General features: G+C 52.5%; 1 protein-coding gene across 7 annotated transcripts; it reads right to left on the bottom strand.

Moving 5' to 3' along the window:
* Positions 1–400: 400 nt before the first annotated feature.
* SH3GLB2 (SH3 domain containing GRB2 like, endophilin B2) lies at positions 401–27,311 on the bottom strand. Of its 7 annotated transcripts, XM_037401196.1 has the most exons (13): positions 26,968–27,311; positions 18,229–18,370; positions 17,761–17,889; positions 16,384–16,517; positions 15,815–15,907; positions 13,674–13,685; positions 11,597–11,659; positions 7,299–7,322; positions 4,503–4,592; positions 3,904–4,004; positions 3,401–3,415; positions 2,531–2,795; positions 401–1,860 (listed from the first exon to the last, which is right to left on the bottom strand). In XM_037401196.1, the coding sequence occupies exons 1-13, from the start codon at positions 27,028–27,030 to the stop codon at positions 1,753–1,755; spliced, it is 1,239 nt and encodes a 412-aa protein (XP_037257093.1). In that variant the 5' UTR covers positions 27,031–27,311; the 3' UTR covers positions 401–1,752. The 7 variants fall into 7 exon arrangements, with proteins under 7 accessions (XP_037257093.1, XP_037257096.1, XP_037257094.1 ...); XM_037401199.1 differs by lacking the exon at positions 3,401–3,415 and having other exon boundaries at positions 26,968–27,306; XM_037401197.1 differs by lacking the exon at positions 13,674–13,685 and having other exon boundaries at positions 26,968–27,305.
* Positions 27,312–27,366: the final 55 nt, after the last annotated feature.

The raw sequence follows: 27,366 nt of genomic DNA, 5'->3' as shown, positions 1-27,366 counted from the left end.
AGTTTCCGTAACAACAAAAAAAGTCTGTTAGATCTGGAGTAGCACTTCCAGTCTCTCAACAGCTGAAGTCATACTGCTGCTCTGTTTTTGCTTCAGGTTAAGGAGAAGTTGCTGTTTCTTAGAATTTCTGAATCTGTGGCACAACTGGAGGTGTCATCTGGGAAAGTAACTGCAACGTATGAACAACCTTGAGGCTGCTGAGAGTATCAGCTGGGACAGGGAGGATTAGCAGCTTTGTTTTGCTTCTACCCCCAGCTTCAAGGACTGGGACAGCAGAAGGGCACAGCTCCTGCCTGAGCTGCCTCCCCTTGCCCTGCTGCCAGCACTGCTTGTCCCTGCAGCCTGCGGTCACGTGGCTGGAGAGCGAGGGTAGCCCCAAAGCCAAACAAGACACTGAGGCAAGAAGTCAGGCAGTTTGTTTATTGGCAAATAAGTGCTGAAAACAGAGCCCTACATACACAGGTGCTCAGTGCCCTGTTACATTAGAGTGGTCACGATACCGTTGGGGAAAGTGCAAAAGATCAATAAACAAGCAAAGTTAGTTCTGACATACCAAGGGGAAGGGCGCGAACAGAGAGTTTGGTGCAGGCAAGTTTCTTTTCCATCCAGCGAGTTACACAGCAGCATAAGTCCTTCAGGTGAGCTCTAGCTAAAAAGCTCATTATAGGATTAAAAGGCAGACACACCTGAGCACCCCCTTCGAGCTAAACCACTACACACATCACGGGCTGCCTGGACTGTTTAGCATGTGCGCGGCCAATAGCAGCTCGTTACTGGAGCTACAGCACGTGGGGCTTCTGTACTAGGATGCACTGAGTCTGTTCACTGCAGAGATGGGAGGGAAAGCGTTAGTTAAATTTGTGATCTAGGGTGAAAACTGAGTCAGGCTAAAACATGCCTGGAACAGACGCACTGAAAGAAAAGCCTGAGCAATTAATACAGGGAGCAAAGCTTTAAAAAGGCTTGTAAACTCTTTGCAGTCCAAGAGCCGTTTCTCAGAGGAAATGCAAGCAAGATGCATGGTCCCTTGCACTGAGGTTTGATTTTCAACATACAGGCCCTATATTATTAGGTTGGTCCTCCCAAAGAACTTTTTCTTCCAGCTTCAGAGGACAGTCCTAGATTGAAGCCATCCGGCACCACAATAGTAAGCACAGCTCTTGGAGAGCCTTGCGTTACTGTTCTCCCACAGGTAAGCAAGGTGGATGGGTTTAACAGGCTCTAAATTCTTAAATTCACCTTCCTTTCCGTAGAGCTAGGACATGTCGGAGGGTTTGTGTGGGACACTTCCCCACTGGAATGCTTGATGGTTTGACTTAGGCAATTCTGCTGCTGAAGAAGAGAGAGTACAGGAGGGGCAGACAGGCACTAACCCACACCAGACACAAGGGAAATTTAACTTAAACTCCGTGAGCAGCTGCTGAGGGATACAGCTTGCTCACCCTGGGAAAGCCACTGTGATAAACGAGACTAGGGTCGGGTAGGAAAAAAGTAACCGGGGAATCTTGTGCCATCATCAAGACTAACCTCAAAGCAGGCTGCACTGGAGTTAATGAATTCAGTCTTGGGTGCCCTCAGCCCTTTCCCAAAACCTTACTGTAACAGCTTTACCACTTCTTTCCCACAATTCCCATATTAGCAATGGAGTGTCAACCCTGAAGAGAGCAATGGTCTCAGATGAAGAAATCCGCATTAGAAGTACCAGGAGATGAGGGGTGCATTCTGCGTGTACATTCTTCTTCCAGGAAACATTTAACTTAACAGTTCCAAGTAAGTGACAGGAACTTTCCCTTTCTGGTTCCCTCTTTCCCCTATGAGCCAGTCTGGATCCATGCCTGGCAGGCTGTACACAGTGATCATCTGGGGAGAGAAGACAGCATTAGACAGGACCTTACTCTGCAGACAGAGCCAGGAAGTTCAGTCAGATGGGTATTGAAAGAACAGTAATTTCTGAAGTTCATCTGCACCCTTTCCCAAGAGCTTTCTGCAGCTTTAATAGAAGATCTACAGAAATCTGCCCAGTGATGTCCCTGTTGCCTTTTCATTCTCCAAATTGACCTAAGGTATTTTTGCATACAGGGTGGCACGATACTGCTATATCATCTCTTCTGAATACAATATTTCAGTCTAGTGAACGAGAGAGTTTGCAGCTTGCTGACTCTCCTTTTTTTCCTCAGCAGGGGTAGACCAAGCCTCCAGCCAGCAGCTTATCCTGTTGCTCTCAGATAAGTAGCCATATCTGGAGGGTCACAGTGAAGATATTAAATACTGGGGTATTTTGTTGGCTGGGTAGAGCTACACTCTATTATTAGGAAAAGAAGAGTTACTGGGGTGACGTTCTTAAATAGCAAAAGGCCCTGAGCACGAGCTTACTGCAGCTCGGTGGATACTAATGTCAAAAAAAAGATCCTATTAGCAGTTCCGTAAAACAAGTTTTTTAGGAGTAGGAAAAGTAACCAAGACCTTGCTAAGCACACAAGAGGCTGCTTGGCAGTTACAGTGAGATTCAGAGCGAAGGCAGGCTACCAACCTCATCTGCAAGAAGTGCCAGCTCAGTGCTGTCAGCTGCCTCGTAGTCATAGAGGACTCTGGCCTTCCGCGTCCCACTGGCAGGAGGCTTGACTTCATTTGGGTTCAGTACGCTCTCTGCCACGGTACTGGGCACCCCAACAATCGTGGGCACAACTGGAATAGTAGGCACAGCAGGGAGTGTGGCAGCAGCAACAGCTGGAGGAGAGGTAGCAGCTGGGGGAGGAGATGTGGATTCTGCATTGCCTATGAATGTGCCTGAAAATCTTAAACAGGAGAAAAAAAAGCAGAGGTCAGTAAGGATCTAGTATGAGGACCCACGAGCGAGCTCTTCCTTTCGGTAGTTACACTGCAGAGATGATGCTCAAGAGTTCTGGCTAATAGCTGTAATATACCTATGCTGCCCTTCGAGTGGGGAAGTGTTCTCAGTTCTCCAGTGCCGAGACTACGCAACAGGTAATACTCATCTGTTACGGTTCCAGTGTCCTGTCACAGGACTGGCACCTAACTGGCAGAGATTGCAGCGTGCCACTGGAGAGGGGTCTGGGCGGGTGCTGCTGTTGGCTCCACAGCTGTTTTACTGGGTCCGTTGTGCTGCGTCCTTGCCCTGCTCATGTATTACCTCTTTAGTCTGCTAGTTCTTCAGGAAATGGACAGTCATGGCTGTTAAACTGGATGCCACAACAGGAGCCTCCCAGGCTTCTGGGCTCTCCAGACAGATGGTAACGGAGCTCAGTCCCATTTGTCTGTAGACACCCGCCGCAGCACTAAGGGAGCGCAGCTCTGGCCCTTGCAAAAAGTGTGCAGAGACTCTAGAGCCTGGCTGAGGCAGAGAGCTCTTAGAGCCAGTTGTGTGCCACATCTTACTTACATTTCTCCTTTGGAGCTGCAAGCATGGAAGAGAACAGAACAGGAGTAGTCAGTCATCACGCAGAAGCAACAGCCCCTCTTGGGTCAGGCCACCACGCTGATGTGGTAGGTAACAGACAAAACAGTCCTGCCCATGCGGGGCATGCAGTCAGCAGCACAGGGTGAGTTACTGCTGCAGCCCAGCACACCCAGGCTGCTGCTTGGCAACAGGAATTTGTCTCCCATGTGATTTAACTCATTTAGAAGAGGAACATTCAAGCTCTCATGGCCATCAAGCTTTGAGATGAAGGTATCAAACCCAGATGAATCCAATGGCAAAGCCCACTCTAAATGCACTGCCATCAGGGCGGATCGCCACTCTGCAAGCTCAGAAGCTCTGCCAGAACTTGGAGGGGACCTTAACACTTCTACCCAGCATTATGATGTGGGATGGGGAAGGAGGCCTGGACTGGGGGTAATGAGATCAGTAACCCTCAGAGAATTAAAAGCAGTCTCTTGTCTCACCTGCCCAGTTGCTTTTGCAGGTCCAGCATGTACTGGTAACACTGAGCGTAGTAGTTGGTCTGAGACTCCACAAACTCATGGAGACAGCGAAGGTGATTCACCTGGAGGGAGAAGGCCCATAAGCTGGTCTGCGAGCTTGGTGGCCAGGCACAGGAACTCTTCCTGCAGCTACTACCTACCCCAAGGGAAGCAGACTTGTGCAGGCCAGTATTTAAAAGAGTTACCTGGTTTGCGTGGAAACACTAGTTTGTTAAGTTTGGGAATGTTGCATAGACCCAAGGGTTATTTCTTGACGCTCTAGCCAAGCCCATGTGGCCAGTCTGCAGCTCTAGTGAGAGAACAGTAATTTTTTGCTGGCTCGGAAGCATTTTAAGGACTGCAGAACTGCAGATGCCACAGTAGCACTGCCTGTACATGCTTCATTAGGTTTTTAGCTTGAGCATTCCAGGTCTTGGGAGGAGGCTGCTGTAGCATCCAAATTTATGACCTTTTCCACCTCTACTCCCAATGTGAGGCTCCCTCATCCTCTCGGCATCCTTCTTGAAAGGAGCCAGGAGTCTCTGTAGCCCCTGCCCACCCAGTTACCAAGGAAGACTCACATGTGTGCTGCTGATCCCCTCCAGCAGCAGACGTGTCACCTCTGCCTGTCGATCAAACTCGGTCTGTGTGAGCCTCAGCTCGTGTTCTGCCTGCGAAACAGGACAGGGTGTTCAAGACAGCACCAGGCAAGGACCCCTGTTCTGCTTCCTCTAGGGACAGGCAACACCCACCTCCTCCACCTTCCCCCCCTTGGGCACAGAGACAAGTGTGCTCCTGGCTCAGTGGGACCATGTGCACCTGTGACACAGCATCAGGTACAGGACACACTGGGCTGGGATCCCAGAGGCCTCTGGCTGTATTTCAACTTGATTCCTGTCTGATCCTCCATGGGATCGTTGCAGGTCATGGAATGGCAGCTCAAGACTGATGCACCAAGCTAGGAAGCTCCCATTCGCACAAGACCAGAACATGAAGATGGAGAGGCTTTTTTAATCTTGAGCTGTGTGGAAAGCCAGTCCCATGCCAGCACCTGTCCTTTTAACCCCCTCTTTCTAAGCCTATAGGCACAGCAATGTTGTTGACAACCTCCCTAAATTTCTCTCCAGAAGTACAACTCTTCTGGTATCCTTTTTACCACCACAGAGCAAGGGCTGAGGCCAGGGAGCATTTACTAAATTGCTGTTGCTAACTAAATCTCTCTGCAATAGAGACGAGCATTCCAATCCAGCTCCTACCCAAGGCTCTCCTTTGAAGCTAGTTGCTCATTTTGAGCCAAGAGAAATTAAACAGCAGTTAATAGAAGGCAGCTGTGCAGCACACGTTGGGAATTCAAAGACAGACCAATACTGGAGACTCTTTACCAAACAGACAGAGCATCTCTCCCCCACCACCAAACGGTGTATTTACACCAGGGCAGTTTTGCAGTACTGGAATGCCCCGGCGGATCCTTGCAAAGGGAAGAGCTCCAGAAGCGTTGGAGCAGTCAGGTGCCCTGGCACCTGCTCTACCTTCCTGCTGCCAGAGGGAAAGGGGCAGTAAAACAGGCACGGTTGTTCTCTCCAGCGCGCACTATTCCTTAACGTCAAGTGGAATGTGTCAGTTCCCTCTTAGGATGTCCTGTGACCGAGAAGTCAGACAGAAAAGCAATGTCCACTCAGCTACAGCTTACTGGGCATACAGGTTCTGTGTCCTTGTCCCTTCCCCAGAAGGGTGCAGCAACCAGAGTGCTGCCTGCCCAGGTGCAGCAGTGCTGCATGGCACCCGTCCCAGGGAGCGTTCCTTTTGCTGCTTTGGGAATGCCCTTATCATTCTGGCACAGAACCGAGCCCAGAGGGCCAATCCAGGCAGTCTGGGCGCAGGGGCTGTGCGGTGGGTGTTCCTGAGCAGGGTCACCCACAGGGGACGCAGCCTTGGCAGGGCGAGCTGGAGGAGCTGCTGCGGCCCTTACACCTTCCACCAGCTAACAGCGCTACCAGTAGTGTGTACAGCTACGCTGCAACAAAGAAACCCTCTGTCTTTAATCAGATTCGTCTATTTTAAGCTACAACTGATCTGTTTTCTTGCATCCTCTGTATGAAAGGGATTATTTAAAGGAGAAGGGGGAACGTGACAGGCAACACCAGGGCGATGCCTGACTAGGCATTCAGAGATTCCTGCCCCGGTGAGCTGAGCGGAGACACCAGTTGTAGCAGAGCTACTTGTGACAGACAGACGGGCTCCGTTTGGCACTGCTGGGGATGCCACCCACCGGCCCCTCTGCCAGCTCTGAGCAGCTGCACGATGCAGCTTCCTATAGCGCCAGCACCAGGCTGTGACCTGGGAGGTCCCTTCCAGTCCTGTGCTTCTCCAAGACACACAGAACTTCGAAGTCTACCGACACACTTTGGTCTCCCAACCAGGACAGACCAAAGGTAGAGGAACAGAGCCTTGCATGCTTACAGCTGAGAGGGACTGAAGGATTTAAAGTACAGGATGAGCGGGTTCTAAAACAGCCAGTCTGCTCTGATGGTGCATTTAGAGTAAGGCAGTAATAGGTTACTATCATGCAGGAACATGCCATTCCACCACCTTGCAGCGCAGGCTTCAAGCTAACGCCTGCTGGGGGTGTTTGAGGTATGAAAGGCAACGGGATCCCAGAAGGTGTCTCTGGAAGCTCCATACCATGCTGGAGCTCCACACAGAGCTCACCCTGGTCTCTAGTCCGCTAGCAGCCCTTCATCCACCTTTATGGACAAGTCATACTCCCCTTGCGGAGCCCAGAAAATAAAAAAGATCTGGGGCTTTACCTCCATGGATCTACTGAGAAGGGGAAGTGCAGGTCACCCAGACAGCATCAGTTCCAAACCTCCCACCCTGCCCCTCCTGACAGAGCCGTTCCCTCCAGCAGCTGGGGCTGCTCACAGGGGAACCCTCTGTCCTTGCTCCTGCTCTGCTCAGAGCTCCTGCTCGGGCACGAGCAGGCGAGGGGCTACTAGAGGCTAATGCATGGCACGTGCAGAATCGGAGCAGGCAGGGCCTTTGCCACAGGAGCAGAGCTGAATCACACCACGGCATGTCACCTCTGCTCCCGTGACACCCATGCAGGGTTCTCAGAGTTGCCTTTTATCACATACAAATGCACACCTGGTTTGCCTGGGAAGCCTCTCACACCAGGTCCAGCATGGGGCCAGCTCTTCCCATGCCACTGTCGGAGTCGCGCTGAAGCACTGAGCTGCATGACGTGGGCTGGGGCTGACTGCAGCAACATCCCACTGACCCACCCCTGCACGCGCACAGGCAGGGTCCACAGCACCCCAGGCCCCAACCACCACCTGCACGCCAAGAGGGTTTGAGCACGGTTTCAGCTGAGTACTTACTTTTTCCACCTCGTCGCTCCAAAGCTGTAGGGGCCACAGAGCAACAGGAAAGGAGATCAGTGTTGGAGACGTCAAGAAGCACTCGGCATTAACCCCAATTGGCAAGGATGCTCCATGGACACAGCAGGCCAACTCCGGGGACAGGCTAGCCCTTCACCCAGCAGCAGCTGCCAGACCGATGCCCTCTCCCTTCATTCCTGCTCCTGAGCTCAGTTTCACAATGGCAGTGTCAGTCCGTGGCACCAGTGCCAGCAGCGTGCCGGCTCTGCTCCCTGCCGGGGCTGTTACAGCGACTGCTTCAGTAGGCTCCAGGAAGAAAAGAATGAAGCAGCAGAGTCCTCTGAACAGCAAGAGTTACTTTGCCGAGCCCTGTGGGGGCTGGTGTTGAAGAACAGCCCTTCTTTTCAGGTTGCAGAGAGGCAAGTGAGCTGCTTGGGCCCACAACGCATGGGGCCTGGGAGCTGCCATGAGCTCAAGCCATATGCCAGTGTTCCTCACCCGGTGGTCCAGGGAGCTCGGGTTAAAGGCTCCATCATCCAGCCGGTCTGTGCTACTACTAGGCATGTTTAGCTATGGCAAGGAGGAAGCAATGGCTGGATTCTGCCTTTGAGCCAGGCAAAACATCACGCTACTCCTTCCTACTCTCCTCAGCTATGGGGCACATTCAGGGCAGCATGACACTGCCAGCTGCTCGCTGGGATCTGGCTCCAGGACATGAAACAATTGACAACAATGTCACACACAGCAACAGGAAAGGGAGAGAAGAGGTAGAAAAACACATTGATCCTTCCCAGAGGTCCTTGGCTTGGCCTTTCCTCAGCAAACAACTGCTCCCTCAGCCCTGACATGAAATCACCCTGGGTGAACAGGGAGCTCAGCAGCCTGCCAGCAACACCGCACACCAGTGGGACCAGAGGAGATGCCTCCAAGGGCCTCAGCTTCCCCCTTGGATGGCACCTCTGCAGATCAGGGGAGTTCACCATAGCACTGCTGAATTTGCACTGCAGGCGCCAGGAGCCCGGCGCTGGAGGCCCTGGTGTCAGAGGGAGAACATGCTGTGCCGAGACCCCGGCGCTGCCAGCTGAACCTTGTTGAGGTTTGCTCACCGGCACCTGCCCTCGCGTGGGCGGCGGTACCCCGGGTGCAGAGACAGCTTCACCAGCCAATACAGGGAGCACCTGCAGGAGCTGCTGCACTGGTGGGGGGCTGGGGCAGGGGTGGACACGCCAGGCTCCTTGGCTCCCTGCCTGCTCCAGCTCCCGTAGCTCAGCTCCTGCTCACCGTTCGTAGCCTGGCCGGCATCTCTTCCTACTCGGGTGGCGTTGGTGTAGCTGGCTCCCTGCTGCTCACAGGCCACCCCTATGTGGCGTGCCAAGGCCCGCTGCTTTCTGACCTTTAGGCGGGTGTTTTGTTACCACACACGGGGAACTGGTTCAAACGAGGCCGGGCAGCTTCGGCCATGCATGGGAATGCCAGCGCCGGCCTGGCCCGGGAGCTCCCGCTCGGGAAGGCAGGTGGCTCCTTGCGGGCTCCAGCCTGAGCTGCTGCCCCACGAGGCCCCACGCCCCAGGGGTTGGAGCAGGGCTCCAGGGGCAAGGGGAGCTTCAGGCCCGTGTAATCACCGCGGTACCCGTGAACTTGTAGCCAGGTTCGCTCCTCTCCTGCTGGCATTGCTGTGCGGTCCCCAGCTCCGACCGCACGGTGCTCAGGCGCTGTCAGCTTTGCCCACACCTGCTGCTCTAGCCAGAAGCATTTTGGGTGCCTCAGGGGGCAGAAAAGGCCCAGATCTGCCCCGTTGTCTTTGACCCCAGCTCAAGCCAGAGGAGCCCTCTTTAAGGCACTCAGTGTGTTTTTCTTAGAATCATTCCCAGGAGTACAGTGCGTGGCAGGGGCAGGGTCTGCGAGAAAGGGATATTTAGGCTTAGGCGGCCCATGTACACATTCTTACACAAAAACAAAAGGTCAGTGTGGGAGAGAGGAGAAGTGGCTCCTCGGCCTCCAGGTCATACAAAATGAGGGAAGTGCTTGTCCCCAGGTAGATCTAATTCTATCCAAGCCCTCCTGTTATGGAAGGGGAAAAAATAAAAGCACCACATTATCCACCTCTCAAGAAACCAACGTGAATTTAGAATCCAGATCAGAGCCCTGCTGAGGACATATGGTCCAGGAGAGAGCTGACCTGTTTGCTCACCTATAAGATGAAGTTGTTACCTGGGCATAAGCAATCCCTCCCTCCAGAAAGGAGCGGAGCTCGACAGCAAAGCAAGCAGCAACCACTGCTCTGTCCTGCCAGGACACGCTAAGACTAAAGTAGCACAAGGACTCTGGCCTGGAAGAAAAGCAGAGCAAGAGTATGAAGAGCTCCTACCTGCTGCAGCGCCTGACCCCTTGGGATGAGTGCTGGGATTAGAGAGCTTGTTGCAAAGTGGTCCTGCCTGTGCAGAGCTGGGGAGCAGCCTGGGCACAGCCCCTGCTTTGCTAATTGGAGATGAGAACTGCTGTCCAAGTCACCCCTGCTAGTGCAGCTGGACTTCAGGTGGCACATCAGGTGCTGATTGCAACCTCGAAATAGTTTCAGAAGCCACAAGGGCCACTGCTTGTGCTAGGCCAGCGGGCTTCCTACAGGCACTTCTGCTAGGAGGCCCTGCTGCGCAACCATCAAACAGGATTTAAGTGATCGAGGTCACTGCTGGCTGCATCCCTGGAGCAAGTCTGTCTCCTAGAGCCCTGTGCCAACTGTCTGATATCATCACCACTGCTTGCAGAGCTCTGAAGAGGGACCACTGAAGTAGGCAAAGATGTGCCAGGGTAGACACCTGTGGGCTAACCGCCCCCCCCCCCCAGATCTGTTTCTCCTGTCACGTTACTTGGCATCTGCTCCCCAGGAACAGCTTTGCAATACAGCAAAAGCAGATCAGCTTGTAGTTTGGTGATGACTAGACATACTCAACTGAGCATCTGAACGCTCTGCAAGATGCTGATGCATATTATGCATATGCTTACCTTCTGGTCTGCTTTAGAAAGCCTTGGGGAATCATCAGGATACGCTGGTCTAATCAGAGCTATTCAGAGGCAGGGAAAGCCCAGTTTTTCTCCTCTGATTCTTCCAGAGCTCAGTTTTAGTCCATTATTGCGCTGTCCTTGGAAAAGACTTTTCCAAGGGAGAGGACAGAGCCTCAGACTTGCTGCTAGATGCTGCAGTAGGAGAGCTGGAAATTGAGCAATTGCTGCAGCATCACCAGTATCAGCTTCTTCCCAAGCAGTCTCATGGCCAGGCCTGTTACCTATGGAAATAGTTTTCTAGCTACTGTGCAAAGCCATTTCTGATCCCAGCATCACTCTCCAAGAAGGTCAGGACAGATCCCCCTGGGAACTAACACTGATGCTCCCAGCTCAGACATACCTCTTTCTCCAAATGGGATGGGTTTCCCATTAACCAAATCCACCTTGTTTCCATGATGTTTTGTTTGCTAGAAGGCTGGGCTGTCCTTTTTCATGTCTACAGATCCCACTCTCCAGCCCTTCCACTCTCAGATATTTCTATTAACAGGCATCAGTGTTGTTCTGAACGCTACTCAGGAAGCAAGATGATCAGTTTTCAACATTTTAACAAGAAATGTGACATTGCACAATGGGGAGCCATGAACACAGCATGAAAGCCAATTGCTTGACCACGGCCACTCAGTGCAACACAGTTGAGATGCATTGGGCAATTCATCCAGTTCCCAGTGCATCTGACTGCATAACAGCCACCAACAGACAGGCCCCAAGATGAAAGGAAAAAAAAAAAAGTTCTCTATGTGCAGAATAGGCAAGCCTGCACTGTCAGCCTACTGTGTTACTGACAGGATGGGTGGCAGAGAGATTCCTCCACCTTTGCTTCTCTTGTCCAGCTACAAAGCCTCTGAGCTCTGACACCACAGTACTGATCAGCCAGTCATGTGTGTGACATTGCCAGTGTACAGCTGGAAGCACCCAGAAAGGCTAACCTTTGACGGTTTTTCCTTTCAATTGCTCCGCTGGCAACAAAAAACCCAGTCAGAAGATTCCCACTAGAAATGTGGAAAAGGATTGGCAGGGAAACTGGAAGGCAAACCAAGCAGCCAAAGAGCCAGACTCTGACCATGCACCCCTGCAGGGGTGATTTGTATCCTTAAGGTTGAGTCAGAGGAACCCTGGGCAGCCCATGTCACATTAAAATGTTGAAAACAGCAGAGCACTAGGTCTGAGTTTAAGTCAGGTGGAGAGAGGGGCAGAAAGAGATTGGAGAGGCAACATCTAGGAGGAGGCAATCTTACCGCTGATGCGCTGGCGGAGAGAACGTAATTACGAGGTCTAGTCTCCTGAAAGTCAGGCACAGCCTAGTGGGGGGAATAGAGTTTCATGTACAAGTCATGCAGAAGAGTCGATAGGAGTCAGTTGGGCAAAGGATGGAAGAAGGGACTAGTGTTTTTTTCCCCCATCTGTGCTGGAAGCAAATTCTTCTGGGATGGCAGGAGGGAGGTCTCCCAGCAGTCTGGGCAGTGGTGCGTGGAAGCTGAAGCTGTCTCCGGGTAGAAGCTAGGCTTGTGCAAGAGGAGGTGGACTGGCTCAGGCAGTCACACCCGATACTCCAACAGCATTACTGTTAGAAACTCTGCCTGTACTTACAGCTATCTGCTCATACAGTGGCCAGCTGGAGCGAAGATGAGACAGCACAATCTCAAAGGGATTTCCCGTTCCCTTGTAGCCAGCAGGTTGCTCGTGTCATGTTGGCTCAGTCCAGTGGGCAGGACCTTCTTTCCCCTTGCTTCCTGCCTATAGTCCTAGAAATGTCCCTGTACAGGGTCTTGTCCTTAAAGTGGCATGTTTACTGGCATCAGAGCATCCTTTCCACAGTGCCTTTTAAAAAAACCAAATCTGCTTGTTCTTACTCTCACCAAGCATCTGGGCACATTTCCTCCTAACAGACTCAGATCTGCTCTTTTCGGCAAGGGGCACAGCTTAGCTCTAGCCCAAAGCCTTGCTGTTGCCAAAGACAGCGTATGAGTTTTCATCCCAGAGGTCAGAAAAGCCACCTTCTCTATAGCTAAACCTCTGCCCTGCGGCAGGAAGACTTAAGCACTCCAGAGGTCTTTCATCATTGGGAGTGCAAGGGATCCAGTCCCCGCCACCCCCAGGTGTGAGCTCACTAACCATCACGTAACAAGGTGTCTCTATTCAGCTAAGCTAAGGCTGGGCCTCCTCCCAGGCCAGCCTTTGGCTGTAGCATCACCCAAAATAAGCCAGTGAGCTAGCTGACATCAGGACCGGCACACTGGTGCGATGGTTCAGGGTATCTTCCTGGCCAGCCTTTATGGCGCAGTGGGTTGGTGTGCAAGGCTGGCACACAATCCCGCTGTAACCCAGCCTTGTTGCTAATCCTCTCAGGGCCCGCGTTTTCTCTCCCAGGTTAATCTCTTTGCAGTTCACCCAGATCTACTTACATGTGCTGACCCGATTTGCTGGGCCCCAAGCAGCCTGCCGGAATAAGTGACCAGTGTGTGGAAGAAGCAGTCCCAACAAGAAGATATTTTTTTTAAACTATCTAGGAGTGTTGGGGATGGCTGGAGGAAGGAATAAGGAGGAGCAATTCCTATTACAAGTCAAACCTGAATATAGGGACAAAAATGTACCAGTGAGATGAGGCCAGCACAGCAGCTAGGCTTGACCCCTCCCTCTGGGGAGAAAAGATATGGTATTTGACAGAAATAGCTTCTTATGCCTTTTTTTTTTTTTTAAAAGATCAAGAGCAACCAGAGAAACATCTCCTCCCATTCCCTGATCTCCAGGGAGTCCCCAGACTGGTCATAGCACATGGGATGAAGTAGGCAAGCTGCTCTTGCACTCCTGTGCGTGGAGAAGTTGTATTTGCAAGCAGTGGTCAAAAGGGACCCACCTCCCTCCCCCTTCCACTCTTGTGATGGGGGAAAACCAGCAGAGCCCTGGAGCCTGGAGGACAGAACAGCACCACAACCATATCAGCCTGCCTGTCATTGTCTCTGGGCTGCCTCCCTTCCAGGAGAGGGGCTTGCCACCCAGCCTGACCTCCTGCCTGCAGCCAGAGGAGCCTGGGTGGGTCTTTACAGGAGCCCCTGCCTCTCTTGAGCACTGCTTGCAAGCAGCATTGATGGAACAGAATGCATGCTCCAGAGGGGCTGCAGGCAGCCAACAGATGCTCCCATCCTTGTGGGGCACTTTCCCCAGGCAGCCACGGCCCTGACCATGCTCAGTACATGCTCCAGGACCAGTCCCAATGGGACACAGGAGAGATGAATTTTCATTTAAAATGGGAAAGAGACAATGAGAGGTGTTGAAGAAAAAAATCACAGCACTGTTAGCACAGTCAATACTCACATCTCCCTCACACTGAGCAAATTACAAAGAAACAAAACAAAAAAGGTTAGTAAACAAAACAGCATCAACAGGAAGGACAAAGCACGGAGTCTGAGGGAAACGCACAAGCCCAGACACATGAACAGCAGCTCACAGGTCTGGGCAGCAGCACACTTGGAGGGTCACTCACGAGACAGAAGCTGTGGGAACACAAATTCGCACTACAGAGGGGGAGAGCAGCAAGAGAGTGGTGAGCTGGGAGAGGTGTGATACTTCAGGCCAGCTTGGATGGAGAGGTGTGACACAGGACTCCAGGCATGTTAAGGGGAACACTGTGGTCTCATGACAAGCTAACAAGCCTCGAGCAGAGGCAGCAGTTCTCCCCCTGCTGTGCTGGGAGCTTCCACCTGTGCCTTATCCTCTAGAAGTCTGTGAGGCGGCCAGGGTCCCACCTTTAAACTAAACTGGGTAAGAGGTGGATGTCTTCAACAACAGCTGAGATTGCTCTTCTGTTGTGTGATCTCTGTTTCAAAGAAACAGAGTGGCCGAAACATGGCTTGGGGTGAACACTTTGGAAAGCCTGGACTGGCTCCGCATCCTGCCTGGGGCACCCCAGCCCTGCAGTTCCAGTAGGAAACCAGCTTGTTGTCTTCCAGCTACAGGAAAGTCCCTCACCCAAGGGTCCGTGTCCAGGTGAGAGGCCTTGGGATCACTTTGTGTAGGAAGCAAGGTAAAGAAGGTGGAGGAAAGGGAGGAAGCACAGGAGGTATCTGAATTCCTGATTTGATTTCAGCTTAAGATGGGCACCCCTTCCCACTGAGACAGGGCGCACTGTCCCCTTCAGGAGGGGAATCGGGGATCCCTGAAGTTACCTTCAGTGGGTCTGGGTGACCTGACTGAGAAGGCTTTTTTTAAAAGGGCAGCTATTGCTTTTGTTCAGGGCTCTCCCACACAGGCCTGAACACTCTTGTTAGACCTGCTGGTGAGGGCTGCTGAACTTAGCGCAGCTGCTCCACACGGCACGTATGCAGTTAAAGCTGGAGGAGAGGGAAGCCACCTGGGAACTGGCTGCCCATGGAGCTGCAAGGCCAGGTGCCCAGCCGAGCAGATGGCTAGAAAACAGGCTCATGGCAGGGCTTCCAGGCTGGTATCCCAGTGCATCCCAGAGACCGGCTGACAAGGATTCCTGGCTATCCTGATTGCACACGTTTGCTAGTTAAACTCCAGGCCCCAGGCTGGAAGCAGAACTCGGCAAGTTCTTGTGCCAACAGCCAGAGTGCCACAGGATAGCAGTGTGCTTCAGCAAGGCCCTCCAGGGAACCCATCAGTGCCTGGCTACAGCCTCTCTGCCTCCTGCTACACCACCTCTGCCCAGGGAGAGCCAAGCTCCAGGAGACGACTCAGGCCCAGGGAGCACCACGAGCTGACGGGCCTTGTCAGACTCAGACAAGCACTTGGAAGTGCTTGTCCCCATTGCTTGGGCCTGCGGACAGTGACGCTGGCTGGCTTACCAGTCCCTTCTGCACTGCTCTGACCTGGGACCCTTGCTAGATGACTTGCTGCAATTTCCCCAAAGCCAGAGGGCAAGACTAGCCTGTAACTAGACGGCACCACAAACTAAACAACTAGAGAGGCTGAAGGAAGGACCTCTTGGTAGCCGGTCTGACCCTGGCCACCCCTTACAGGCTCCTGTGGCACTCCTGCCTGGGGAAGACCGAGCTGACCGAGTCCTAACTGGTTGAAAAGCCCAGGACTGCTGCAGAGCCCCAGCATGCTTCTCCCTTGTGCACCTCCCAGCTCAGCTCTCTCTTGGCTTGCTTTTAGATCCTCAGGGAAAACTTAAGTCCTCAGAAGATGCAGCCTTCCAGTTACGAGCACAAATCATCCAGTGACCACTATCAGTCAGGAGGCAGAAGCCTAGGTCATGCAGAATTTTCCAGACTCTGGAAGCTCAGAGCTATTTGTTTCAGCAACTCCCCAAAGGGAGGACATCTCAGGAACAGGCGCATGGCTCTTGCTCCCAGTTCCCTTGCATACCAGGCAAGGAATTCCCCCACCCATGCCTGCCAGAGCCAGGACATAATGGGGCAGCCTAATTTTTGCTCATGTGAGCCAAGCCCTGGGGCCAGAAGGACAGAGAAGAGAGTGAGGGAGAGAGTTACCGCTGCTTTTGCCTCGGCAGCTTTGGCTTTCTTCAACCTGGCTTTGCAGGCGTCCAGATCCAGGCGGCGGTTCTGCAGGATCCTCCGCTCTTTCTGGAAGGGACAGAAAAGTGGGTAAAAGCAGACTGCTTAGGAGCTGTTGGGGAGGGAAGGGGACAAAATATCATCTAGGAACCAATTCTATCTCCTTAGCAAAAAATGCTAGGGAGACAGAGGCAGCTGTAATGTTCATCTCATTTGCAAGAGTTTTTGGCCTGGCTTGCAGAGATACAGGCTAAACCTGCTGGGAACAGGGCAGTCTACGAGTGGGTGGTGCCCACTATGCTGCAGGAGTTAGGAAAGGAGTCACCTTCCTCATGCACATCAATTAGCAATCCTTTCCTGCCAGAGGGAACCCTGAGCAGACTGACCACTGGTATTCCTCTATCCTTGCATTCTTTAAGGGGAGAGGTATGGAGTCCTTTCTCATAGGGAGGGAGAGTCAGTTCTTCCAGCACTGTTTCCCTCTCCCATAACCCCCCTCATCTCTGGTGGTGTAACAAGCTTCCCCTCCCTGTGACCATACTTACAGATATGGTTCGCCAGTCCCCTTCCAGAAAGTTGCGCAGTGGCGTCAGGAAGTTGATGGAAGCAGAGTGGATGAAGTCCCGTTCTGCTGCACCTAAGCGCCTTTGAGTCTCTCCAACTTTTATCAAGGTCTTCCCTGCAATAACAGGAGCCTTCAACTCCAGGAGAAACCAACTGACATTGTGTTGGCTTCAGCCAACTCAACCAGAGCTGCCAGGCTCCAGTGGGGGGCGGGGGGGGGGACAACACACACGACAAAGGCACAGTGTACCCTGCCTGGGCAAGGTGCCCATGCCCACACCACACCAGTTTCAGTCTGAACTACAGCCTGCTTTTAGCTCGAGGCCTCTTCTCAGCTGCTCCCAGTGCAGCTTTGATCTTATCTGCTCACGCACTTATTTCACTGATGTCCTTTTAGTGCTATACCTGCCTGCGCAGAACAATCTTTGTCTCTTAAAACAGAGGCACTGCAACAGAACAGCAAATTACAAAGCATCAGAGCAGAAAAAATAAGTTGATGAGGCTGTGCTGGCTATAGATGCAGTTACAGCTGTTCTGCCTGTAACAGGGCTTGCTATTGAACAGCTGTTGATTTGGAGAGCAGCCACAAAGCTCATGGCAGAGGCAAGGACAGCTGGAAGTTAAGGCTGTGCTTCTGTGCAGGTCTTCTTCTTAAAGAAGCCCCAAATTACCCCAGGAAGGGGCAACTGTTAGGATTTAAGAGCAGAAAGATGCCCTGTGTGGTCAGGAAAGGGCCTGTTGAGGCTTGTAGCCAAGCAGCAACCTTCCTAAATCTGTTCTGCTCTTTCTGGTGGAAAGATTTCCACCCTCCACTTATAGGGGATAGTTAAAGGATGGTTCTCATGTTTAGGGTCTAGAGAAACTCTATGCAACTAGACAGCACACTAGACTAAAAATACGCTCAAACTGGAAAAAACTAAAGCCATTGACTGCAACTCCCTGTTCGGGCTACTTTAGAAAGCCACAGAAATAGCACAGAATCATTTCTGTGTCCTGTAACCAGTCCCACTAGTTACCCTGCATCTGCACATCTCTCTTCTCTAGCTCTGCCAGACTTGAGGACTGTATCAGGAACAGGGACCACCCCTGCCCCTTTTTTCCCCACAGCATGGGGCATGCTTTGCTGCGGAGTAAGACCTGACTTCCTACTCCAGATGAGCTTTTGCTTCTGTGCTAGAGAAGACCCTTCTCTGGCATCAGCTTTGACACACTAACAGGCAGGTTGCCACAGTGGGGGCTGGCCACCCTGCCCCATTCCAGAGGCATGCTGCAGGAGTCTTAACACAAAACAGTAGTGGGGATACTCTCTTAGGAAGGGATAGATTCCCAGGGCTTCTTAATTAGCCAGGCTGACTTACCATAAGGTGTCCCTGGCCCAAAGTCATTAGCTGCTTCTGTCATGTACTGCGCCAGCAGCTCCCCGTTGGTGACGCGGGAAGGCACCTTCCGGTCAAGCTTCTCATACAGAAATTCTTCTACTCTGGCACCTGGAATGGGGATACCACTGGTGGTTACAGGATGGAGGCACCCCTAGAACTGGCATTCGGGGTAGCCCATGCCATGCAGTCCTGAGTAACGCACTGGATAGGAAGCACGAGCACCAGGAGAAGGTGTCCCTTCCCCAGTCCTCAGGAGCACAGCCAAGCTCTGCAGGGCAGCAGCCACTCACCTCTCAGCTACTTAGGGAAGGAAGGACAGGCCCTGCAGACACATTTCTTCCAACCCTCGCAAACTCAATGCGACAGGGCTGTCTGCCAGAGGGCATGTCTTTTAACACTGAGCTGCAAAGTGGTATTTGTCCTCAAAGCATTAGAAGCTGGACTTACTAGGGTTTGGCTGTAGCAGAACTTCAGTCTGGCGCAAGATCTTCTCTGTCCAGTTCTTCGTGCAGTCTGCCCTGGCCAGAAGGTTTTCAAAGTGGGCATCTAATTCAGTCTTCTCAGCCTGGCCCAACTTTTCTTCAGTAAACTGCAGGAAGGAGGTAGTCATTAGAAGGTCTGTTCTACTAAAGCAAAGTTACAGTGTGCTACAGAGCTATTAAGAGGCACTGAGGCTTCTTCAGTCTCATGTATTTATCTTAGAGCAGAGCTAAAAAGCCTTCAAGGTGGTGTTCTTTGTTCCCAGGCATCCTTGAATGGAAAAGGGCAAACTTTTGCCCAAGAGTGGAACTAGCACTGAGCTAAAAATAGAGTCCAGGTTTGAAAGGTGTTCCAGAGTAAGTAACTTTTAATAAGGTCTGGTACAAAAATACTCTAATTGTGAGGAATATTTAAATGTTCACATGGCTTTCAGTACTTCATGCAGAAGAGCAACAGACATCCTCCACATGAGGGAAAGGTGCCACCCTCCTTTCACCCCTTTCTAACCAACTCTGTCCTGCAAACCCAACAGGATCAGGAAGACCACTACCACTGCACAAGCCAGGCTTTCCTCTCATCTTATTAGACGAGGATGTACACATTGTTTTCCTAAGGGCTGTGAGTGCCCTCTGACAGCCATCAGACTGACAGCATCTGAGCACTGCCTCCCAGCTCACCTCCTGTGTGGCTGGCAGTGAGCTGTGGAACCGAACATCTGAGATTTAAGGAGGCTCAAACTCACGATTTAGATAAAAATGCTTCCAGCAAGTGACTATTCCTCTAGGACACACTCTGAAGCAGGGTACGGAGAGAAATACAATGGTGTCTGACTTCTCTCAGCACTCAGATTCATACTGGCAGACTCTTCCTCCCTCCATTTTTCCTTTTAAATTTAAAATTAGCAGCAAGGAAAAGCAGGCTATGCAAGTCTTCAGTGTTTTCATACTAGGCAGTGACATCTGACAAGCAAGGTTTGTCAGTCAGTAAGTGCAGTGTCAGATGGCCTGGAGATCCCCCATTGCTTCCTAGGGGTATTTCTGAGAGAAGAGCCCATTCCCTCTCATCCCATCCCCATTTTCCACTTGTTCCTCTCAGTGAAGTTGACCAAGCATTATTTTTAAGCACAATTTCATGCTCTTGACAGAACAAGCATCTTGTTGGATCACGCCAAGAGACCCCTTTAGACAGCTATGCAGTCCTACAAAGGTTGCAGTTGTCCTCTTAGCCCTTGTTGCTGGCCCCTGGTACCACTGTTGGGTTATCAGGATGAGGTACTGCACGATACCTGGTACAGTCAGATACCAAGAGATTAAAGCCTGGCTAAAACTCTTGGATGAAATACAACCCCTGCATGATCTGCTGCTTGTACCTTCTCTTCTCCCTTCCCCTCTGCCACAGCTCAGCTCTAGATGGGCCAAGATGCTGTCTTCATGGGGTCTCAGTCTGGTGCCTGCTGCCCGTCCTGAAAGGCATTCCGGCATCTCTGTTCACGTGGCTGCCCAGCAGCCCCAGCTACATTCTCATCCAGTACAATGCTGGGAACAGAGGGAGATAAGGAGCAAGCCCATAACCAGCCTGCAAGGCAGGCAAACAGCCGTTAGGAGTCCAGTTACCACCCTGCACCAACAGTTACTAGATGTCAGAGATATACAGACCCTGCAGGTATGTTTACACAGCAACTGGTTTGGGCAACTTGCAAGCTAGAGCCGGTGAACTGCTTTGTCAGATGTGTCCGTGGTGACAGATACTCAGCTTCAAGGACAGTCACACTCCCTCCTGCAGCCTGGTGGGATCAGAGGAGTCTCAGCCATGTGTGCCCAGGGATCGCTTCACTAGTCTCTTCCCCAGCACCAGTAGCCCCTGTTTACTGGCACTTAGTTTCGGCTCAGTCTTGCCATGGCCCCTGGCTATTGCTGGACATAGCTAACAGTGGATTCAAGGTGAGAGGGTGTCGGTACTGCTTTGTACCTACGGCCTATGATTGTCTGTGGGGGACACACACAGCCATCAGACATGCATGAGCAGCTGAGCCTCTCTTCCTCTGTCACTGTTGGAAGCCCAGGGCTGTTTTCAGACACTGCCAGGCTGGGCTGAGTCACTGCCATGCAGCAAACTGGGGCTTCCCAGGTATTTGGCACCAATTCTCAGTCATCTGTTTAAGAGCTTTCTTAAACAAGCCAAGACTCTTTGATGCAAGCATAACAGTCTCTCGCCCCCCTTTCCCAGACAGCTTTTTTGAGATATCATCTCACTTTCAGGTCCAGCTCCTCTTCCTGCAGTTTAGACTCATCCTGCACCAGCATCTGCCCTGGAGCTGTCAAGCCTAAACCCAGTTTCTTGTAGCATTGCTGCACATTCAGATCACTGCTGAAGCCCTCCAGCATCTCCACCGTGCTGCTGCCAGCCTCTTGAACCACCCCAGCTCTGGGGTCCTTTGCTATATTCACAAGCAGCACCTCCAAGCATCACTGTCCTTTGCAGCCGTTTTCTGTAACCCCTCCTTCACCCACTGCAGTGTAACAACATGGGTCATTTGCACAGCGCTTGGCCAGGGAGCAGCCAGGACTCAGAAACTCAGTTTTTATCTCAAGTCAAGCACTAAAGCTATTTGTCTTGCAAGAGGACTGAGCCCGTGCACCACAATCACTGCAAGCCTGGGGGCTATGCCAGAAGGGGAGGATGGGCAGGAATCTCAGTCACAGCCTGTGGCTCTGAAGGGTCAGGCCAGAAAATAATCTCTCATTCAGGTTTTCTTTCAGTGTTGGAAAGCAGGGCACAAGCGTCATGAAGTGGGTGTAAGGGCACGGGAGGCTCATATGCTGGGAGCTACATTTACAGTTAATTCCCCTGCCCAGAAGTTACTGCACTGCAGAACCCAGACCAAGGCACAGCCTCAGGGCAGCTTGTACCACCTCGTTGCAGGTTTCACTTCTGCAGCACACTTCTACCTCCTTGTCTGTGCACGGGGAGTCGCTGATCCAGCTGAACTTGACCTCTAACATGACTTTTTAGATGGATCAGAGAACTCGCCCAACTTCACAGCGCTACTGAGAATGTGCCACCAGCTGCAGCGGAGATCAGGACCACCTCTTGCAGGAACAGCTTGCTGTGAGATCATATGAAGTTTCTCATGAAAGCACAGCCAGTGAAGGAGATTACAGGTAAGTTACATAGCCTTATCCTATGAGCTGGTTCTTTTTCTTGTCTGGTGCACATGGAGATCCGAGCTTTCAGGTGGCAACAGGTCTCAGCTGCTGATCCCCTCTTAACTGGCTGCCCAAGTCAGTGTCTTCAGTGAAAAGCAGGGTAGAAGAACAGCAGTTTGTGAAGTCTGGCTACTCAGCCACTTCAGGCAGAACTCCCCTCTAAAGGATTTTCCTAGGAATTTGTTTTCATAGTGCTTACAGAAATTTCATTATTTTTCCTTCCCATTGAACAGACATAAGATTTCACTGTGAGGCCATGAGATGCAGGAGAACAGACAAGCTGATCATACACTTATGCCTCCTGACTGTAAAAAGACAGATTAAAAATATTTTCTGTTTTGCTGTTCCTGGACTAGAGGTATTGCAGTCTTCTGCAGCACCAAATACCCTAGACTGCCGCAAATGGGAGCGTTACTTGGTTTTATCAAGTGGGCCTGCAGGCTTAGTACATATCCACCTGGGAGAGAGTCAGGGCAGGCAGAGCACACACAATTGCAATGCCTGGGGGCATGGTGGGGAGAACCTTAAAGCTCCTCCATCCCACTGTGGCAGAACTACTCCTATTTGTTTTCTAGAACATGATGGTTGGGTCAACAGTCCAGCCCCAAACTGATTCCAGGATTTGCATCCTGGGACCAACATGCCAGGTCACAGTGCTGAGAGGCTCCACGGGGATCCTGCCCTGCAGGAAGCATCCCTGCAGCTGACCCAGCTGAGCACCAGTCCAGTCTTTGTGCAGGGAAGCCGACGAGGTGATTAATAATGCAGGCAGCCTTTTGTCAAGTGCCACTCTTGCTCTCCAGGAAGAGAGTCATGCTGCATTCCAAGGCATCAATAATTCAGCCAAAGATTGGGTTTCCTTTGGGAGGCTTGGCTGGCCAGCAGGAATGCTAGCTGCATTATCAGGGCCCATGTGGGCAAGCAGGCTGACAGACCAGGACAGCAGCACTTGGGCAACAGGCCCAAAAGACCGTGCCTGACTGCAGTTAGGGCAGCTGCCTGTATTCACAGCTTGTGGGAAGAACTCCCCTTTCCTCAAGACAGTTGGTAGAGACACTACTGGCATGTCAGGAGGGTCAGCAAGTAGTGCTGAGCTGGAAGGGTCCCTCTGCACTGCAGCTAGAATATCGAAGAGGCTCTGCCTATAGTCCTAGTGACTTAGGGCCATCAAGTTTAGGCTTTAAAATAGCACATGTTGTTTTCTTTGCTGAAAGCATTAGCACCTTTCTTCCCTTAAAAGCGAGGGGAATAAACCCCAGTGCTCCCCCTGAGTTATGCCAACACCACAGCTGTTTTGCATAAAGCAGCACGAGTTGACTTACATCTCTTCCAGGCTTGTATGGTTTTCCCCATCTCTCTCCCCTCCAGCTGTCCCAGGCCTGTATGTGGTGAGCCCTGACAGGGCAGCTGCAGCCCCCTGGCAGAGAATCTAGTGGCAGAGTTCAGGCCCTTGCAAGGTCCCCAGCTTTTTCAGCTGGACATTACTTATGACTTTCCACCTTAAATCACAAAGATCAAACCAGGGCCAGGAGCCTTAAACCAGGAATAGCCTCCTGCACCTGCCAGCAGATTTGGGCTGTTGAGTTTTCTGAAGCCTCCAAACAGCCCAGAATGACTATGGTAATATTTGCTCTTTTGGTGATCAGAGGCACAACAGAATCAGTTAAGGCAAATCTACCTCCCACCTCACACAGGGTTGCCAGGGTTTCTTAGGAAAGAAGCCATAGCCACTCAGCCAGCATCTGAAAACTACCTGAATTTCACCAGCTCTGGACCGGACACAGAGTATGCTTGAAGTACTTGGTCACCAGGAGCCAGGAGAGCTAGGCTGTGAGCCAGGTGAAACTGTGCTAGAGGACAGAAGGAAACCAAGCTGTCCTGTTAATGGCTACCTCATGAGCAAGGCATTTAGGAGGAAAAAAAACAACAAAACATTTCTGCTGTGGTGGGTTGACCTTGGCTGGATGCCAGATGCCCACCAAGCTGCTCCATCACTCTGCACCTCAGCAGGACATAGGAGGAGAAAATAAGATGAAGAAAAACCTCAACATGTGGGTCAAGGTAAAGGCAGTTTAATAAAGCAAAACACACTTCCCGGGAAGCAGGCCTCAGTATACATAGGGGTTGCTCCAGAAGACAAACATAGTAAGTAATGAATGTTCCCCCTTTCTCATCCTTTCCCTTAGCTTTTCCTGCCAAGCACGCCATGATATGGTGTGAAATATCCCTTTGATCAGTTTGGGTCAGCTGTCCTGGCTATGTCCCTTCTCAAGATCTTGCTCACCCCCAGCCCACTGGTGAGGGGGGAACACTGGGGAGACAGCCCTGATGTTGTGTGAGCACTGTTCAGCAGCAGCCCTTACACTGGTGGGTGTCATCAACACCATTCTAGCTACCAGTGCAAAGCACAGCACCCTGAGGGCTGCTGTGGGAAAAAGTAACTCCATCTCAGCCGGACCCAGCACAACTGCCTTCATGGACTCACAGGCATGTTTCAAGTGGAAAAATGCCCTGTCCTGGACCACTTGCCTTCAGAATCCTTTTAAATTGCCTTGTGTTCTCTTGACTTTTAAGTTATCCAGCAACCAAGGTATCAATCCCAGTAAGGTCAGCACGCAGAGAGTCTATCTATTAAAGATGTTAAAGATAAAAGTCTATTTTATCACCAGAGTTCAGGGAGATGGGGGAGTCTGTCTTCAGGAGCTTCAAGATAGGGGAAGTCAACCTCCAGCTGCTAGTAGTAATGAGATTATCGATGGAATAAGCACCCAAAAGCTGTACTTATGCTTGGGCAATTTCACCCAGAGCCAGTTCATATAAAGACTGACAAAAGACAGACACCTACAATTATTTCCAGACATCTCTGAGAGCCTAGCTTGCAGCCTGTCTAGAACAGAGACATCCAGTGTGTTGCCTTTGGAAGGAGAGATGCCAGTTCTGTAGGCAAGCCGGAGCTGTTAGCGTAACTTCCCCTGCAGAGGTTTGGGATCAAACCCACTTACTGATAACTGGAAGGTACAGCTGATCAAAAAGAAAAGCCTTCTTCAGTGAAGATGAAGGGAATGACCTGTCTGAAGTCTGTCTGCAGGTGCCATAGCTGTAAAGGGCTATGTGCTGCATCCCCTCCGAGGATACTAACCCGATGGCTGCAGGTGGTAGTTCAAGTGTCAATACAGGGCATCTGCAAGAGAGATGCTGAATCCTACAAAAGCTCTATATCCTTGTATCTGCCCAAGCCTGGAAGCTTGTTCCCCACTTCCAGGGTAGCAGAGCTGACCACCACCTTCCTACTCCAGCTTCTACCACCTGCTTTGCTGTTCTGAAGGAGATCATAAGAGATGCCATGAAGTCCACAGGACACTGCCTGGTCAGGGAGCTGCATGCACAAGCCTGGTAAGATAGTTGCTGCTTATACAGCTTTGGGGAGATACGTCAAAGCTTTTGTCACAGCCCCTCTGTCCTGCTCCTGCTGGAGATAGGTACAGGATTGCCCACCCAGGAGCAAATAAGCGCTTCAAGCTGTCTAGCTTCTCCTCAGGTAGGCACCCGGCTAACTGGTGGCTGAGCTAGGAAGAGCCATGTAAAGGCAGCAGTGGGTTTTTGAGTGTTATTTTGTTGTTGTTATGAGAGAGGTCAAGCCTAGTCCGAAAGCCTTCATTCACCACTGACATGAGGTTGTATTTGACAGGTTTCAAACCAGGACTGCTCCTGCCCTAAGCCTCAGGGAAGCCACCCCAGAGGTGGCATGCTGACTGTGCTCAGTGTCCTTTCCCCCTCACTGAGCAATGCTACAGCCCTTCTTCCAGTCCGAGTCAAGCTCTTGTGTGTTGGTCAGACATCTCAGCCAGACAGCAATAGCTAACGCTGTCTGAGCGCCACAGCACATAATGGTCAGTCCATTTATCTCCCAGCGCTGCAGTTCCAGTAAAACATCGCTTTGCTAAATGCCTGGAGCCGAAGAAAGCATCTCCAATGCTACAGAAAGCCGAGTTTATTCTAGGCAGGTCTCATTCCCCTCCTAGAAGATCTGCTGTGCCAAAGAGCACTACAAGCCCAATCCTTAGTGCCAACAGCAGACCTCAACAGTCATTTGTGGCTTCTCATGGAGATGGGGCAGTGCTCACCCACACTAGCGGCAGGACTCTACTGGAACAGCCCAAATAGGCCAAGCTCCCCCAGCAATTAGACTTTGGAAAGTGGTTTTCAGCCTCAGTGATCCATTTCCTTCCAGTCTCCCTTCCTTACACAAACACCTGCATGCTGTCCACAAGTAGCAGTGCCCACTTGGTTTCAAAAAATTACTACTGTAATTAGGCATATGAATGTTCATATACGAGATTATGTGAAGTAGGTGTAGCAGGCAGAAGACACTATTTATAAATGCCTCCTTGCTCTAAAATCACTACGTGCAGACACTGTTCCCATGCCTGTCTCCTTCCTACGCCTTGAAGCTAAAAACTACTTATCAGATTCTTACAATAAGGCTTCTAAACTTAAGATTTCTTTACAGCATTTCTTCCTTTCCTCTGCTACCAAGGTCATTTGCATGAGAACAGCATCTTTAAGCTTTCCATCTGCTCCTTATTTTGCACCTGTAGTTAATATCTCTTTTTCATAACATATGACTCATGGGCATGGTTACAGGAGGTGATAACTGTTTACGGCAGACCAGTTCCTAAAAGAGCCAGAATTACTCCACTGCACAGAAGGCGTGGAACAAGACAGCGCTGCTCCCAGCCCCCGGGTGACGGGTACAACCAGCAGCCCAGCCCCAGAGCCGGACTCCACTCTTCAGGCAGGATCCCAGCCGGCTCTGCCTTGCCCCTCTCCCGGCCCGGCCGCCACACGCCTCGCCCCGCACGGGCAGCCGGTCTGCTGCGCGCCCATGCCCCGGCCTCCAGCTGGGGGGTACCCCCGGGACCGGCGTGCTGAGCCTGGGCAGCGCCTGCCCAGTGCCTCGGCAGGGCCGCGGGCCGCCCTCCCGGTGTCCGGCCCGCCGCAGGGCCACCTCTGCCCCTGCCCCCGGCTGGCGGGAGCAGCTCCGCGATGGCGCTGGACACAGGCTGCTGCACCCGCCTGCGCCAGCGGCTCTTCTTTAGGGAAAACGGCTGTTGGGCGAGCAACGTCCTCCCCCCGCCGTCCCGCGGGCTGGGAGCCTCTCTGGGGCCCTGCCCCAGCACCCCTCCCAGGGCCGCCCCTCCGTAGCGCCGCCGCCGCGACCGCGGCTCGGGCCGGCGGGCCCGGCTGGCTCCAGCCCCCTCGGGCTGGCATGAAGCGCCCGGCTCCGCTCCGGCCTCGGCCCCGGGCTGCGGCCCAGGGCGCTCCGTGCCCGCCCGTCGGGGAAGGCAGCGGGAAGGGGGGGCCCGGCCGGGGGGGCGGCAGCCGCAGGGGCGACCCCGGGCAGCGGGGGTGCCCGGCCGGGGGAGGGGGGAGGGCGAGCCCTTCTTCACAGGCGGGCGCCGTTGCCATGAGCGACGCTCTGCAGCCCAACCCGCCTCACCTGCATGGCACGGGAGAAGAAGACCCCCGCGTCCGACGCCAGTTTCTTCACGTTGAAGTCCATGGCTGCACCGGAACCTCCGCCGCGCCCCCGCTGTCACCGCGCCCGCCCTTTATAGCGCCGAGCGAGGCCCTCCTCGGGCCGCGCCGCGGCCTCTTAAAAAGGCCGTGCAGCACCGGCGGGGCCTCTCCGCGCCGAGCCGGCGGGGCGGGCAGCACGACCGCCTGGAGGGCACTGCCGACGGCGGCCCGCCCTGCCGGTCTAGCGTCCCCCGGGAGCCGCTCAGGGGGGGCGGGGGAGGGCCGGGCGGCGGCGTGGCCCCTTTAAGGGGCGGGGGCCAGGGGGAGCTGTCAGCCGCCGCCGAATGGGCGCTCGCGTCGCCTGCCCGCCCCTGCCCCG

Source organism: Falco rusticolus, chromosome 9 (assembly GCF_015220075.1).
Source record: "Falco rusticolus isolate bFalRus1 chromosome 9, bFalRus1.pri, whole genome shotgun sequence".
Taxonomy (NCBI): Eukaryota; Metazoa; Chordata; class Aves; order Falconiformes; family Falconidae; genus Falco; species Falco rusticolus.
Note: the sequence above shows the minus strand (reverse complement) of the source record. Positions and strands in the feature narration are given on the sequence as shown.